General features: G+C 42.7%; 1 protein-coding gene across 3 annotated transcripts in view; it reads left to right on the top strand.

Annotated features, from left to right (window-relative positions):
* The window catches only part of fbf1 (Fas binding factor 1), a 61,776-nt gene continuing 43,702 nt past the window's right edge, over nucleotides 1-18,074 (top strand). The window contains exons 1-4 of one of the 3 annotated variants that reach the window (XM_028454407.1): nucleotides 1-20; nucleotides 548-698; nucleotides 4,909-5,081; nucleotides 11,944-12,032. In XM_028454407.1, the coding sequence (XP_028310208.1) occupies nucleotides 11,988-12,032 (45 nt within the window). In that variant the 5' untranslated portion in view covers nucleotides 1-20; nucleotides 548-698; nucleotides 4,909-5,081; nucleotides 11,944-11,987. Of the gene's footprint in view, nucleotides 21-547; nucleotides 699-4,908; nucleotides 5,082-9,664; nucleotides 10,528-11,943; nucleotides 12,033-18,074 lie in introns of those variants that run through there. The other 2 variants (XM_028454404.1, XM_028454405.1) reach the window with 2 other exon arrangements.

An 18,074-nucleotide genomic window follows, 5' to 3' on the forward strand; every position in this document is an offset into this window, starting at 1 on the left:
ATTATTGGACCTGGTGTGAGGTGATTTCTCATCTCTTTTCTTAATATTGCCAGTATGACCTCGTGTGGAACAAACAGGTTGGAAAATTAATGTTTAAATGTCAGCTCATTCAAACAGCACTGACCACTCACAGGTTATTACCAGTTGCATGTCAGCTTTCAGAAAGTGTGAAGGCTTGGTTAACATTAGTAAAAATATGCTTATTCATCAGGAAGGAAGGTTTGGAAAAACTGACTTTGTTATTTTCTTGGCCAGCTCCGTGCATGCTGCTAATGAGTTAACAGAGAAGACACGGTAACCACTTTTAGGGACATTCATTCTGCTCTTCTGTTAGTTATATAACACAGACACTTGACCCTAAAGGAGACTTATTTTATTCACAGAGACAATGCGTAGCAGCCTAGTTAGCTAGCTAGCACACGCAGTACCAGTCTGCTGCTCGAGCGGTTCTATATTAATTTAATTATCTGAAAAGCTTGGCTCAAACATTGCTACAAAACACAGTGACTTTCTGTGTGCGTCTAATACACCACACAACTCTCTACAGGTGAACCAAAGACTTCCTGTGTGTCTGTGACCCATAGACATAATATAAGTAGACGTCACATCGACTGTGGAGGGATGTACCTACAGCGATGCCATCTTGGAACGGTGCTGGTGGAGGCAGCGGTGCATGGACATATCTACGACGGAGAAAGGTACTCCTCAATCTCTAAGTCGAATTATTGGTTGCATTTTTAACCAATTTCCAAACTGTTTGATTTTTTAAAAACATCACATAGCTACGATACAAGGTGCTTGGACATATTTAAAATGCTGGTTTTTACCACTTAACACTTGATCACACATAGCACTACAGGAGCCCGACTGGGTCCATTTAAGAGGCAGCATCAGCACATGTCACATAACACCACTTTCATAATTAATTGTTTTTTTTTTAACCCATTCCCATAAACTTTAAATACAAAATTCTTGAGTACCGCAAGATGGCCGCATCTACAAACACATCTACAGACGGTGGAGACGCTGCTCCTCACCTGCCGCCAGAGAAAGACATTTTGCTACTAAACGCCAACAAAAAAATTACCCAACTACAAGAAGAGATTTGACGCCTTTCTAACGAGCTAAAAAAGAAAAATGAATTACTCACCAAGTATATGGACATGGTTGTACAGCGTTACTGACTGCTGTCAGTTTATCTTATCTCTATTTATTACAATACTATTCATCTACACTTGTGTATCCATCATCCATCTATCCTTTCTCTCCAGAGACAAGACTAATCATTGTGTCGACATCTCTAAAGTCCCTCTTTGTTGTTGAAATTTGTCATATTTTTGCCATTGAAGTTATAGACCACAACTCTCTCTTCCCACAATAAAGTTACAGTACACAGTATATTGCCTTAAGTATAGTGAAATATCCCTAAATGCTGCACTACCCTGGTTGTCCACTAGATGTCTGCACTCATTTGACCTCCATCAACAACCACAAGCTTGAGTTCCAGTATGTGTGAACGATAATATAACTCACCCACCCTTGACATTTGTGTGTTTGTTTCCTCAAATGCATGGTTTCCTAACACATGACCCATAGAATTTAGGGTGTGGACACCAACAGATAAAAGTAAAAACATTTCAGATCACCACAAGGAATGTGGTGTTTTGATTCTAGTCTTTTAATTTAGGGCCTGACCTGAAATAACCTGAAGTGATCACTCTGCCGTGAACTAAACCACTGTCTGCCTCTACTGATGATAACTAATCATCAAATTAATATAAACCCACCAATCATGCAAAAATAAAAAAAACGGCATAATAAAACATGTAGTAATGGGTGGGGGGGGGGGGGGGGGGGGGTCATTGTCCTTAGTGAAATATTTCAGGACATATGATACACTACATTCCTTTCAGCATGTGAGGGCCTTTAAAGTGTTTTTTTTTTTTTTTGTCAACTTGACCATAAGCAGCGTACTATCATAAACTCTGTCAATGTTTAACATCGGGTTCGTACATTGTACCTGCCTAGGGTGTTATTATATTCCCATTATTCTGAACTTTTGTCATTTCAACTGAGATATTTTCATCTGATTCCATGTTTACTCAGATCTCACACCACAGGCCATGCCTATCCAATCTAGCAACAAAAAAAACATTTATGTTTTTCTTTTCTTTCTTTATACCATTTAGGCTTATCTATGAATCCTGCTTCAACAACTCAATATAAGTGTTGCACGTGGGTGTCTTGTGGGGGCATACGCACATGCACATGTTATGATAAACTAATGGAAAGACTGAAAAAAGGAACATGCACAGGATTTAAATATGAGGATGTTTATTCATCTCAAAATAGAGACTTGCAGATACAAGGCAAGGCAAATTTATTTGTATAGCGCATTTCATACACAAGGCAACTCAATGTGCTTTACATGATAAAACATTCAACAGTTTAAAATCAATAAGAACATTAAAAATCATCAGTAAAATCAGTTAAAATCATCAACAAACACATGACAACAACATGACCAAAAATCTCTCTCTCAATCATATGCAGTACAGAAAAAAAGTGCCTTTAACTTTGATTTCAAAATGTTCACATTAGATGCTGATTTCAGCTCTGCTGGCAGTTTGTTCCACTTCTTTGCAGCATAACGACTAAACGCAGCATCGCCATGTTTACTGTGAGCTCTGGGCTCCACTATCTGACCTGTGTCCATAGATCTGAGAGACCTGCTGGGTTCATACCTGACTAACATGTCACTGATGTATTCTGGACCAAACCCATTCACAGATTTATACACCAGCAGCAGAACTTTAAAGTCTATTCTGAGGCTGACTGGGAGCCAGTGTAAAGACTTTAAAACTGGAGTAATGTGTTCTGACCTCTTTGTTCTGGTTAAGACCCAAGCTGCAGCGTTCTGAACCAGCTGTAGCTGTTTGATGCTCTTTTGGGGAATTCCTGTCAGAAGACCATTACAATAGTCCAGTCTGCTGGAGATAAAAGCATGGACCAGTTTCTCCTGATCTTTCTGAGCCATTAAACCTTTCACTCTGGAGATGTTCTTTAGGTGGTAGAAGCTGTTTTTGTGATAGATTTGATCTGACTGCTGAATGTAAGATCTGAGTCAATCAGAACACCAAAGTTTTTGACTTGGTCTTTAGCTTTTAAAGATCGAGATTCAAGATACTTGCTGATTGCAGTCCTCTTTTCCTTGTTACCAAAGACAATCACCTCCATCTTGTCATGGTTTAGTTGAAGGAAGTTTTCACTCATTCAGCAGTTTACTTTTTCTAAGCAGTCACACAACACCTCAATGGGACCACAGTCATCTGGGTTCAGTGATAGATAAAGTTGTGTGTCATCTGCGTAGCTCTGATAATCAACCTTACAGTTCTGTCAAATTTGTCCCAAAGGAAGCATATAAAGGCTAAACAGAAGGGGTCCAAGAACAGAGCCCTGAGGAACCCCACAGGACATTGGTAATCTGTCAGATTCAAAGTTTCCAATGCTTACAAAATAACTTCGCTCCTCCAAGTAGGACTTAAACCATTGCATTACTTTTTCATTTAGTCCAACCCATGTTTGCAATCTGTGCAACAAAATTGTATGATCTACAGTGTCAAATGCAGCACTTAAATCCAATAGAATGAGAACAGATACTTTTCCTGAATCAGTGTTCAACCTTATGTCATTGATCACTTTGATAAGAGCAGTTTCTGTGCTGTGATGAAAACAAACACCTGGCTGAATTTGATCAAATATTTTGTTGAATGTTAAGAATTGACTCAGTTGGTTGAAGACCACCTTCTCAATGATCTTGGCCATGAATGGAAGGTTGCTGATTGGTCTATAGTTAGCCAGTATAGAGGCATCCAATGTTCTCTTTTTTAGCAGAGGTTTCACAGCAGCTACTTTCAGGGATTTTGGTACGGTGCCTGATTGGAATGAGCAGTTAATTATCTGACACAAATCAGTGACAATTGACTTTACAACAGTTTTAAAGAATTTTGAGGGTATTGTGTCAAGGCAACACGTTGATGGATTCAGCTGCTGAACAGTTTCCTCTATTGTTTTTGGGTTCACTGTAATAAACTCTAACATTATAGTTGACTCATCCCTCAGTGGTTGAAGCTATTCAAGCTTTTTGTTATTTTGCTGGTTTGTTCTGATGTTTGACCTTATTGATTGTATTTTTTCATTGAAATATACAGCAAATTCAATGTATTTTCCAGCTGACAGTAATTCAGGGGCTATCTGATCTGGGGGGGTTGTGAGCTTTTCAATTACCGAAAACAACATGCGACAGTTGTTGACATTTTTGGCAATAATTTCAGAAAAGTATTGCTGCCTTGCTTTGAACAAGGCATCATTGAATTTTAACAGACTTATTTTGTATAGTTCCAGATGAATTTGGAGTTTTGTTGATCTCCATTTACGCTCAGCTCTTCTACACTCAGATTTCAAATTCTGCATTATCTCAGTCCTCCTCCAAGGTGTTTTCTGTTTGTTTGGTTTTCTCTTAGTTTTGATTGGAGCCACCACATCTACGACATTACAGACTTTTGTATTAAACTCATCCAAAAGATTATCAACTGTCTCAGCACTCAATGTTGGTGCCATTGCTATGGCTTCCATAAACTGTGCACGTGTTGTCATTTATGTACCTTTTCTTTAAACACACAGAAGCTGTCAAATTTTGACAGCTCAGTAATCCTATTGATCACATCTTGAAATGACACCAGTTTACGAACTGCATTGATTCGAACAGTTTGCATGAGCATTTTACCAAAGAGCAACAACTTAAAACAAACACTCAAAGGGAAAACACACAGGCATCTCATGTGTGTGTGCAAGTGTTCACTGGTTTCATCAATCTCATATAATTATTTTATCTTTCCTTTCTTGCAGACTGTTTGTGACTGACCCTCTTACTGTAACAAGCAGTACTTCAGCAAATTCAAGGACATTGAGGACCTCAAAGAACTGGAGAAAAATGCCCTTTTGAAGAATGTAGCTCGTAAGGTCATGGATGCCATCAACACAATGGTGGAGAACACAATGTGGATCCTAAGTACTTCAAGGTAAAGTGTGTGTGCAAAAGGGTTTCAAATGACAAAGACACAAAAGGCATAAAAAAAATCAGCCCCAACTTAATGACAGGTCATACACAGATATGTATGTAAACTAGTCGTGTGCCAAAATATCAATAGTACAATATGTCGTGTAGGAGAACAAAGGATGATTAATATTCAAAAATATTAATTATTAATTTTTAATATGTTCGTCGCCAGAGGTGCCATCTAGAATTGAGTTTTAAGTGTCCTAGATCACTTTATTTTAATTAATTGTTACAGTTCCTTGTTTTTGTAGTGGGTTCTTGACGTCAGAATAGAGGTTTAATAAAGGTTTAAATGTCAATAAAAACACAGCGTTTACAATATGTACATGTTTATTTTACAGGCTATTACCACGATGATAAATTAGGCAGTTTCACAATTATTCACAGTTATTTTGACTCATTGGTATCACACAAAATGTACATTTTAACACAGCTGTATGGTATCTACACATTCTGAGTGTTTTAGATGTTTGCGTGAATTTGGGATTTATAGGGATTTCCTAACGCTCTGAGGAAGAGGAAGAAGGAAAATGGAAAGTTAAAGTAATGAAATTAATAAAACTTTACCAAAATGAAAAATATGGACTATGAATCTAGAATTTTCGATTGAGAGAATTTGTTAAGTTATAAGCCACCTTTTTGCCAGAATTGTGTGTGCGTGCAGTTTTACCCTCCTTCGAACAGGCGTGATGATGACAGCTCCTTCTGCGTAACCAGCAGTGTGTGGGGAAAAAGCTTTTCCTGTGTTTTTCCGAAGACGTTTTCCGCTCATTCACTGTACAGGCCCGCGGGATACTGTCGGCCTGGCTGTGGTTCTGGTTCTCCTACACGGCACCACTCCTGGACGTCGATGGGTAGTTTAACTAACATGTTCTCAAATCAAAGATGCTAGAGTTCGTTAAAGCTTACTCATGGGAGGCTATAAAAATTGATTTGCTCCAAAATTAAAAACTGCTTGGTTAATTTCAAAAATGGAGATAAAACTTAAAGTTAGTCATTGTGGAAGTGGCTGGTAGCCACTTCCTGACTGGAGAGAAGTTCAATCAATATCTCAAAAATTCAGCATCACTAAACTGAATAACATCTAACTGTTAAGTCAGATGCAAAGAGGAGGACTAGACAGACGTAAGAGCGAGACGTAAGAGTGAGACGTAAGAGAGAGCGAGGCCTTTTATAAACATGTCAAGAGGTTATCTGATTGGTCAAAACACATCTGCAGTGTGGGAATGAGTGAAACCTGATTGGCTGGCAGAAAGAAGCGGGAGGCTTAACTTTCCTGTAAAGAAGACAAGATGGTGGGGCTATCCCCCATGTGCTTCTTAAACAAAGAGTCATAAAACTAGATAGGGTGTTACCATGTTAGGTCTAAAATGGAGCATGGGTGTGTGCCAATTGCATGAACCCTTGAAACATGACTTTCAATTGATTATCCCTTAAATGACTGATTTGAATTATTTCTAGCTTTAAGCATAACAAAGGAGGACAAATACACTTTTGATCAATGATCATGGAATATGAAGTTATAAACATTTCCCTTGAAATGTGATTGCATTAGTGCTTAAATATGTCAGATGGAGGCACACGATGAGTCTCTTTCCTGTAGACAAATAGTTAAAATTGAGGTCCCATGTCTGAAATTCGTTTAAATCACAGTTCTGCCCTTAAAGAATCAGATGGTGTATAGGTTTTATTTTTATTTCTTCCTTTTTAATCTTCATGTTGAAAAGGATGTCTCTGGTGTAGGGTGTCAGGTTCCATCCCTGTTATCTCTGTGGGGTGTCTGTTCTTTGGGGAGGATGGGTGTCAGCAAAGAGTCTGCAGGAAGAAGGGCTGGGATTTGAAGAAATGTTCCTTGGTCCATTTTTCCATTGTCTGTTTTTGAGTCATAAAAGTGTAATAAAATTCCAAATGTGCGACAGTGTTTTTACCGCCTTTTGACCATCGACCAGGGTTCCTACAGTCGCAAGACATAACTTGTATGTTATCGATACACTGGTGCCAAATATCGATTAAAAAAATGTATATTGCAACATACAAGACATGACTAAAACAATATACAGTGTATATATATATATATATATATATATATATATATATATATACATGATACACAGAGATAATGCAGTACATACACAGTACAATGAGAGAATAGGTGAGGAGTGGATATTTACAATTTTACACTGTGTGTGTGTGTGTGTCAGTATACACTTTGTTTTACTTGGCTGTCATTCATGTGATTGACAGTGTTTTGTAATTCCTGTGAAATGGATTCAGTACAGTCAGTAAATTCTGAATTTCTTCAGTGACACAGATATCGTAATGTATCGTAGATTAAATTTCTTGCAATATATCGATTACCGCAGAATCGCTGTATCTTGATATTATCATTATCGTGGGCAAAAATATTGCGATGGTATTGTATCGTGAGGTACCTGGTGATACCCAGCCCTAATGTAAACTTATATACAGTATACGTATGTCAATGAACATGCATCCTCATTAATTAAAGTTTAATGTTCTAAACCAGTGGTTCTCAAATTTGTTTTGCTCAAGTACCCCCGTTCTCATATTTCTGAATCAAAGTACCCCCTTTATCTGGCTACAACATTTTGCTGTACTCTTCCTCAATTACAATTGAACCTAACCCTGGTAGTTGGTAGTGGGCTGTGACTTATTATGAAGTACCCTTGGTAAAAATGTACACCATTGACCTAAAGATGTGGTATCGTAAATATTTTCCTAATTTGGAGTAGATTTGTGCCAGCGGCATCAACATTGCTAGAAAAGAAAATTATCGTTGTTTTTTTCATGTCAGTAGGTGGCAGTATCTAGCGCAATAATGCATAGATCACTTTAAAAAAGAAAAACGTAAATCAAAACACTTCGAACAATACAGGGAGAAAATATCTGCAATATACAATAAAACAAACCAGAAAGCATGAGGAACATTAATAAGGGAAATCAGGGTTATTCAGTGTCCATTTGATGCAATGATTCCAAACAGCAAACAGAAATAATAGCGAATATTTTTCCCTTTATAGTAACTCGATTATTTAGATACTTAGGTAATACTTTGAATCAGAGGTGAGTGGACACTGTTTCGTGTGTTTTTAGGAGTTTTAGTCCGAATCCACTGAGCCACTTTTTGGTCCCTAGACCACAAGTTACAAAATGAAGCTTTTACAACATCTACAATACAAAAAATTTACCAAAATGTCTCCAAATCAAACTACGCAATGTGTGTTCCACTGTGCTTCTTAAACACGCAATTTGCTTAAGTTGTATCGGATGTAGAACTCTGTTTTCCTTGGAAACCAAATAACAAATGATTCCTCAACCAGTACAAAGCATGTCAGTCAGGATCACTTTAGTCAAATTGTTTTATTTAGCATGATGTTTAGATTTGGTGGTAAGGCTCTGTTCTGGAACCTCTCTGACCTTTCAGCAGCTGCGTGGAAAACCTGAAGCGAAGGGAGCTCCTTTTCGCTTTTCCATCAGCTACATGGGGAAGCATAAGCAGAGAGAGCGGTCAGCAGGGCCTCCTGGAACAGAAGCACAGACGTTTGATGGCAACAGAAGAAACTGTTTAATTATACAGAAGTTGGTTGCGAGGGGTTTGCGGATGACGTGTGCAGAAGTAGGCGTGGTTTGAATACAGCACTGAGACTAATCATTGGGAAGCATGTCACATGATCAGCTGGTTGATTAAATGAATTAGGGAATGAATGCTGTTAGTTGTTAAAAGCTACTGACAGATGAAGGGGCTGGGCTAGCTTGACTTCCGTGCTTGCCTGAACTAACGCAATGCTCAAGTTTTACATCTGAGAATTTTAAACCATTTTAGAGAAAAGTACATGGAACATCATCAAACTTTTAAAGCTGCAATGTGTACTAATGAGATTTTCTTAAAGGTTGGGTCCGTGATTTTCAAAAACTAGCATGATTTTGAATGTAACTTCCCCGACGGCTCTGCCTTTTCTACGTTCCTTTTTCAGAGCACATAAGATCATAATTTCTGTCAGGACATAAAGAAAGTGTATCTAAAGAAAATCACCTACCCTACCTTTAAAGCATAGGGCGTGCCATTACTCACATATGGTTAGAAAATAATTTTTTTAACTAACTTTAGGAGAGAAGCTGTGGGCCTATGTTTCTACGGTCCAGAGTGTAATGTATCTTAAGTTCTGATATAATCCCCACTGCCCTGAACAGGATAAGAGGTATAGAGGGTGAATAAATAGATGATACTGCCTTGTGTTGTTCTCTTGTATGACTGTAAGATGGCCATCTGACAGGTAGAGAGCAAAGAAAAAGAGGTCACATTGCACTCAGATGTGCCTTCTATAGTGAATGTCTATATCCACATACTGAAAATGAAACAGTTAAACAAATAGTAATGATTTTCAGATGTTTACACCAGTCTATATTCATTCATTGTCTATATATACTATAACAGATACCTTCCTGGGACATTTATTTTATATTCTTTTGAAAATTAAATGAGAATTTTTTTTTTTTTTTCATTTGAACTTTGTATCTTAGTATTTTTCCAAGTAAAAAAGAAACACACCTCTGATGTTGGGAATTTGTTCACATTCACAGTTCATCTGCATCGCTGCTCTTTGGCACATGGGTAAAATTACACCTTTCTTTTTTTTCTCTCCCTTGGCCTACTGCTCCCTTATTCTCTGCTTGAGTCAGCAATGCTAAGTATAAGTGGCTTAGCTGCTGACAGTCGCTATTTATGCCCCCATTTATCCCACTATGCTCTCTCTCTTTCCATAATATATTGCTGGAGCACTGCACTTCATGGCCTGCAGGGATGTCATTAGAGGATCTTGGTATATTTAGAACAAGCTCCATGATATCAAACTGAGATTCAACATTTCCTCAAGCAGTTCAGGCACAATAATAGTGAATTGATGTTCTCTGTTTTTGCTCTTAAAAAAAAAAAAAAAAAAAACTTGCAGGAAACTGATGATGCTTTCAATATGTGTCTCTTTCTTTACAAAAAAAATCCCGTTTGGGGTTGGTTTTCCTCGTTCTGCTGACACTATGATGGTGAGGGTTGCTATCAGAATAGCAACACACAGCATGCAATGTTTACTCCCCAGTCCTGCCAGTGAGATCTAACCCCCCTCCTTGATCCTGGCTAATCCTCTGTGCTAATCTCTCAGTCATAAGTAAGAACCAAAGCGGAAAAGACAGGAATAGTCAATTTATTACACATCAAAGTCTGCCTTTCACCATTCAAGCCTTTCAATGGAGGAAGAAGGTTCAAACCTCTGAAGAGACCACAAGTCCCAAAGCGGGGAGACCATTTGGGCCAGAAGCATGTGTACGACAATGATGGTCCTCACCACCATCGCCCTCATCCTGCGGCACAAGTTCTCCAACAAAATATGGCCGTGAGTACATCTGATCACACGGAACTAACCCTGCACTTGGGTTTCATGTGTGGGAGAGAACATGAATAGAATTGTAAACCCATCTGCATCATTGATTTGAAATGCTCCTTATGAATCTTTCAGTTTGTCTTGAGTGAAAGAACATGTCCTATCCAACTGCTCCCCGGGTGCCTGCAATTGGCAGCCCACTGCTACCACTCAAGGAAAAATTGTACAATGCCTAGAAGAATTTCACTCTGGTGATGAATATAGGTTACATTATTATTATATGGAAAGCTTTCAACAACAATCGATTACAGGTTTTTGTTTTTAATGAAAAAAGAAAGAATGTCTCAAATCTATGGCTGCAATTAGAATATTGTGCGATTTTATCAGAACCAAATGGTGTGCTTACCGTAAACCCCTTAACCCTATATAACCAGTGTTGGGAGTAACGCATTACAAAAGTAACGAGTTACAGTAATATACTGTATTCCTGTTTTCAGTAACACAGTAATATAAAGCATTACTGAAACAAAAATCAGCAATATATTACTCATTAAAATAACAGTAAAGCAAGTTATATGGAGACTTTAATGAATTCCACTGATATTCCAATGAAAACAAAAAAAAAGAGTCAAAAAAGTGTTGAAGACACCACCTTAAATTCTACCTCTTTCTCTGGCTTAAAAGAAGAAACACTGCATTGTGATATAATATCAATTTGGCTATGCTCAGGTCCTAAGTTATTCTATTATTTAGACAAAAGGTTTTCTATTCAATTCAATTTAACTTTATTTGTATAGCTCAATTTACAACAAAGTCATCTCAATTCGCTTATACAAACATAAAATTCATAGGGTTACGTCATTTTTTTCCAGGACTCACAATTTTACCATGATTATATCACATGATGACAGTCATTTTAAACTTCAAATTGTTGTCTCAATTTTTCCAAAATCCTACAATTTTCCTCAAATTATTTCTCAAAATTACGCCAAATTAAATAAAAAAAAAATGTCATGAACTCAAGGAAAGAGCCTGTAGGGACTGATAACTGTCACTTATTACTCTGGTTTTGTCGGTGCCTTACAGTACATACTTTAAATAGGTGGATTAAACTGGTCTTTATCTTGCCTCTGAATTAAAATAATGATCCACGTGTGTGTGGGACATGTCTCTCGAAGTTTTCCCATCACCTTCTCGGTCTACCTTCCAACTTCCAGCTGTGACTGTGTGAATTTGACCACCCAAAGTAGGGTCCAGAATACTCCAAATGATGTAAAACATGCTCAAGACCAGTAGGTTCAGAGACCTTAAATTGGGGGGTATGGGGCCTATATAGTGTTTTTCTATTATTCTAAATTATAATTATCCCTCATAGGAGGATGTCAAGAAATCAATGTGTTTATGGGTCAATGTGTTTACTTGATGCAGGCAAAAGGAGGACAGTGAGAAAGATGTGCCATACATGAGGAGCAATGGAGCAACACCAATGCAAAGCTGACAATGCTGAAGATGACAAGGTAAGGTTACGCAAACTAAAAGCAATGATATAATATAGACATTAGAGACGTAAAAAGGGTTCGAGAAATGTGCAAAGGACATTTCATGTTGTGAAATTGATGGATAGATGGATGGAAACAACTTGCCTACATGTGTTTGTTACGGCAGAATTTACGGTTGACCTCATTTAGTGACATGATTCATTGCTCTGGTTGAATGATGGAATCCAGGAGAAGCATTGATGATTTTATATAAAAAATGTTTATTCTAAACTAAGAAAAAAGGTACAAAATGGAACAAAGTGAAACAAAATTAGCGTCCGTCCAGGCGGACGTCCGAAGGAAGTGCCGCGCCCCGCTCCAACAGTTTCAAAGCTTAAGCTTTTTATACAGATAAGAAAAGGTCCCAACAGTGAGAGACAAAAGGGAGGGAGTCAGATGCCCATAGTGGCAATGTTGGAGGATGATGAAGATGTTATGAGAAGGTTTGGCTCCAGTCTTTATCTGTCTTGATAAGTGTGTACGTCAGTGTATGTCTGCAGAGATTCTGGCCTTGGCAGAGACTGTGCTGCACTGAGAATAATACGATCTGTACTGTTTAATCATGATTCAGCTGTTCAAAAGTGTAAAGATTAATGGAGTCGTCATGTATTAAAACATGACAAATTGTACACATGAACATACATTTGAGGATATGATGATGAATATAAAATTTGCCATAACATTCCCCACTTTTGGTCGCCTCAACGACCAAATCAAGAAACAAAATTATTATATTCCACCTTTGCTGTCTGTCAGGGTTAACCATTAGCATCGTTATTGTCATACATTGGATATATTCTTCTTTTGTGAGGCACAGATTGTCACGGTTGGGTGTTGGTGTGGACCCAAATGCAGGGAAAGAAGGAGGCAGGATGCAGGAATAGCGTTCTCGGAACCAGTCCATGTTTAATTCAAAAAATCCAAAATCCAAAATCAAAACTCAAATCCAACTTAGGGGAGTTGGAACAGGGAGCAAGACCAGACACGAGGAAGCAGATAACAACCCTGACATCACACAGACACACAAACAATGATCCAGCAGTCATACTGTGTCCAAACACTCAGCTAAATAGTGGAGGAGGCCTGATTGGGAATGGGCCACACCTGGGTGAAAACACGAGGGAGCTACTCAATCACCCACCAAGCACACAGACATCACTGGGAGGTGGAGCCACAAACAGGAACACCTGAAACACAGACAAGACTCAGAATAAAACAAAGACACAGAATAACTAAACTAAACAGAACATGACAGAACCCCCCCTTTAAGGAGCGGGTTCCAAACGCTCAAAACAAAAATCTATCCACCCAAACACCAAACCAGGGTGGGTGGACGGGGGCCCGGAGGAGGGACGAAACCAAGTTAGGCAGCCTCCCATGAGGCGGAGCCGGCGAAGCAGGGGACCAGGAGTCCGGCGGCCTCCCATGAGGCGGAGCCGGCGCAGCAGGGGACCAAGAGTCCGGCGGCCTCCCATGAGGCGGAGCCGGCGAAGCAGGGGACCAAGAGTCCGGCGGCCTCCCATGAGGCGGAGCCGACGAGGCAGGCGGGGAGACCTCCGGCGGGCCGGGCGAAGAGGGCTCAGACGAGGCAGGCGGGGAGACCTCCGGCGGGCCGGGCGAAGAGGGCTCAGACGAGGCAGGCGGGGAGACCTCCGGCGGGCCGGGCGAAGAGGGCTCAGACGGGACAGGCGGGGAGACCTCCGGCGGGCCGGGCGAAGAGGGCTCAGACGGGACAGGCGGGGAGACCTCCGGCGGGCCGGGCGAAGAGGGCTCAGACGGGACAGGCGGGGAGACCTCCGGCGGGCCGGGCGAAGAGGGCTCAGACGGGACAGGCGGGGAGACCTCCGGCGGGCCGGGCGAAGAGGGCTCAGACGGGACAGGCGGGGAGACCTCCGGCGGGCCGGGCTCAGACGGGAAGACCTCCGGCGGGCCGGGCTCAGACGGGAAGACCTCCGGCGGGCCGGGCTCAGACGGGAAGACCTCCGGCGGGCCGGGCTCAGACGGGAAGACCTCCGGCGGGCCGGGCTCAGACGGGAAGACCTCCGGCGGGCCGGGCTCAGACGGGAAGACCTCCGGCGGGCCGGGCTCAGACGGGAAGACCTCCGGCGGGCCGGGCTCAGACGGGAAGACCTCCGGCGGGCCGGGCTCAGACGGGAAGACCTCCGGCGGGCCGGGCTCAGACGGGACAGGCGGGAAGACCTCCGGCGGGCCGGGCTCAGATGGGACAGGGGTGCGGGGAGCCGGCACTGGCGGCGACGTTGGCGGCCTGGTGCGGGGAGCCGGCACTGGCGGCGACGTTGGCGGCCTGGTGCGGGCAGGCGGCGGCCGGGTGCGTGGAGCCGGGACTGGCGGCAGGGCAGGCGGCGGCCGGGTGCGTGGAGCCGGGACTGGCGGCAGGGCAGGCGGCGGCCGGGTGCGTGGAGCCGGGACTGGCGGCAGGGCAGGCGGCGGCCGGGTGCGTGGAGCCGGGACTGGCGGCAGGGCAGGCGGCGGCCGGGTGCGTGGAGCCGGGACTGGCGGCAGGGCAGGCGGCGGCCGGGTGCGTGGAGCCGGGACTGGCGGCAGGGCGCGGGGAGCCGGCACTGGCGGCCTGGTGCGGGGAGCCGGCACTGGGCCGCTAGCCTGACAGCTAGGGGACACAGGAACGCTAGCCTGACAGCTAGGAGACACAGGAACGCTAGCCTGACAGCTAGGAGACACAGGAACGCTAGCCTGGGAGCTAGGAGACACAGGAACGCTAGCCTGGGAGCTAGGAGACACAGGAACGCTAGCCTGGGAGCTAGGAGAAACAGGAACGCTAGCCTGGGAGCTAGGAGAAACAGGAACGCTAGCCTGGGAGCTAGGAGAAACAGGAACGCTAGCCTGGGAGCTAGGAGAAACAGGAACGCTAGCCTGGGAGCTAGGAGAAACAGGAACGCTAGCCTGGGAGCTAGGTTAAACAGGGACGCTAGCCTGAGAGTTACGAGAAACAGGGACGCTAGCCTGAGAGCTACGAGAAACAGGGACGCTAGCCTGAGAGCTAGGAGAAACAGGGACGCTAGCCTGAGAGCTAGGAGAAACAGGGACGCTAGCCTGAGAGCTAGGAGAAACAGGGACGCTAGCCTGAGAGCTAGGAGAAACAGGGACGCTAACCTGAGAGCTAGGAGAAACAGGGACGCTAGCCTGAGAGCTAGGAGAAACAGGGACGCTAGCATGAGAGCTAGGAGAAACAGGGACGCTAGCATGAGAGCTAGGAGAAACAGGGACGCTAGCATGAGAGCTAGGAGAAACAGGGACGCTAGCCTGAGAGCTAGGAGAAACAGGGACGCTAGCCTGAGAGCTAGGAGAAACAGGGACGCTAGCCTGAGAGCTAGGTGAAACAGGGACGCTAGCCTGAGAGCTAGGTGAAACAGGGACGCTAGCCTGAGAGCTAGGTGAAACAGGGACGCTAGCCTGAGAGCTAGGTAAAACAGGGACGCTAGCCTGGGAGCTAGGTAAGACAGGGACGCTAGCCTGGGAGCTAGGAGACTGGCGGGGCTGACCCTTCCTTCTCGACCGACCTTTACCTCGTTGTAGGCTCCGGGGTCCTCCCAAAGCCAGTCGAGTTCCCCTGTAGGGATCCCTAACAGGCTCGTTCTCCCATCCATACCACAGATCTTCCCTGGCCTCCAGTAGGTAGCTCTGCCAGTAGGCAGTCCTTTCAGCCAGGTCCATCTCTGCCAAATCTATCTCCGCTGGATCCACTTGGGGCTGGATCATTCTGTCACGGTTGGGTGTTGGTGTGGACCCAAATGCAGGGAAAGAAGGAGGCAGGATGCAGGAATAGCGTTCTCGGAACCAGTCCATGTTTAATTCAAAAAATCCAAAATCCAAAATCAAAACTCAAATCCAACTTAGGGGAGTTGGAACAGGGAGCAAGACCAGACACGAGGAAGCAGATAACAACCCTGACATCACACAGACACACAAACAATGATCCAGCAGTCATACTGTGTCCAAACACTCAGCTAAATAGTGGAGGAGGCCTGATTGGGAATGGGCCACACCTGGGTGAAAACACGAGGGAGCTACTCAATCACCCACCAAGCACACAGACATCACTGGGAGGTGGAGCCACAAACAGGAACACCTGAAACACAGACAAGACTCAGAATAAAACAAAGACACAGAATAACTAAACTAAACAGAACATGACACAGATATATCAAGAAAAATGTGGAAATAAACCTTAAAAAAAACTTCATCATTATTATCAATGGCATGAATCATCAAAAATCATCCTTTATTACATCTAGATAAGCAAAAATCATCATTTGCATCAAGGACATCACTCGTCTTCATCGGCTGAGTTCAGTGGTAACTGGGGTAACCAATAGCTCCCTCAACCTAGCTATGAGCATTTGGTGTGGCTTATAAACAAAGCTAGGCCCTTGTTCTAGAGAGTTTTCTTGTGTGTGTGTGTCTCAGTGGCCTTGTCGGTTCCCCCTTCATTGTTCGGTCAGCCTCCGTCTCAGCATCAGCTGGTCTCGGCAATCATCTTGGATCCATGTCGCCCGCTGTGCGACCTTCACTGCCGTGTGGGTCGTTCATTTCGGTCGGCGTTGTAGATGATTGGTTGTTGTCTGAGGAAGGGTAGTCTCCACACACCTGGCAACCTCTCTTGGGATCGGAAGGTACCTGAACAGAAGAGGGGGAAAAACACCGAAACAGAACTCTTGGGATTGGCTGGTACCTGAACACAGGCGCGATCCCACTACTGAGGCTTTAGCTGGTACCTGGTACCTGGTAGGCTTTTAGCTGGTACCTGGACAGAAAAAAAGGGGGGGGGAAAAACAAAACAGAACAAAACAAAACAAAATAAAATAAAACGAAATGAAATAAAATAAAATAAAATAAAATAAAATAAAATAAAATAAAATAGAATAAAATAGAATAGAATAGAATAGAATAGAATAGAAGTTTAGGGGTGTTAGGTTTAGTTAACTAACTAAATGAATAGTTAGTATGGCCAGGAAGGCAGAGACAGGTCAGAGGTCAGGATCTGAGAGCTTTTCAGATCCTAAAAGGTGCTGCTGCACAATCACACAATGGTTAGGTGTGGGTTAGTGAGCTTTTAGCCATGCTAGCTCTGTAGCCCATTCGCACGCGAGTGGGAAAATATGAGGCTTGAAAGAAAAGCAGGAAGTATTAATTCAATTTTCTTTTCCTGGAGTAAGAAGAAGCATAACTGGAGTTGCAGTGATTATCTGTGGTACATCTACTTACCTGGTGAGAAGCAATTTGAGATGTAATTTACTTAATTTTGAAGGTCAATTGGTGGCAAAAGTGTCTCCTATTCTGTGTCTGAACCAGAGTTTAGCAAGATTATTGGCCCTTTAAGGTTAGACAGAATTAAAGTTAAGTTGAGTCGAACAATCATATTGTCTTTTGCTCTCTGTATTTATCCCATTCGTAGGGGTGACGAGCCCCAGCACGGTTTGGAGAGCTTCCTTAAATGCTTGGAAGTTACTCAACTTTAAACTTATTTCAATCAATTATCAAGAATTTCAGGAGGACCCTTTTTTAAATCTCAGGCGACCCAGATTGGGCCACCAACCCAATGTTGAGAACACTTAATTTTTCCCTTAAAAGTGTCTAAACCCAGTGAAGGTGTTTTATGGTCTTGCACGCTAAGTGCTGGTGGAACAAGAAGAAAATAGTTGGAGGGTTTGATGTATATTTTCCTATGATAAAATATAAATAAAAAACCAGAGGGACGTTGGCCCGCTCCCTTCCCTTTTTTACATAAGAATACATTTGGATTCTTAAAACCATATGATAAATATCATTGGAAAATCACTTATCTGATCATTTTGGATGTGTCTCCGTTTTCCTCTCTCTTGTGTCCGCCTGCCTTTGTGCCCTCCAACCTCCTCGACCTCCCTCTCCTCAGCCATAAAGGTCAAAGCCAGGGTCAACTGTACGCTCCTTTTGGAAATTTGAAGATCTGTCCCCAATTTTGCAGTTGGATTGGAAGTCGCTGTAGTCTCTGGAATAGATATT

This window comes from Gouania willdenowi, chromosome 8 (genome assembly GCF_900634775.1).
Source record: "Gouania willdenowi chromosome 8, fGouWil2.1, whole genome shotgun sequence".
Taxonomy (NCBI): Eukaryota; Metazoa; Chordata; class Actinopteri; order Blenniiformes; family Gobiesocidae; genus Gouania; species Gouania willdenowi.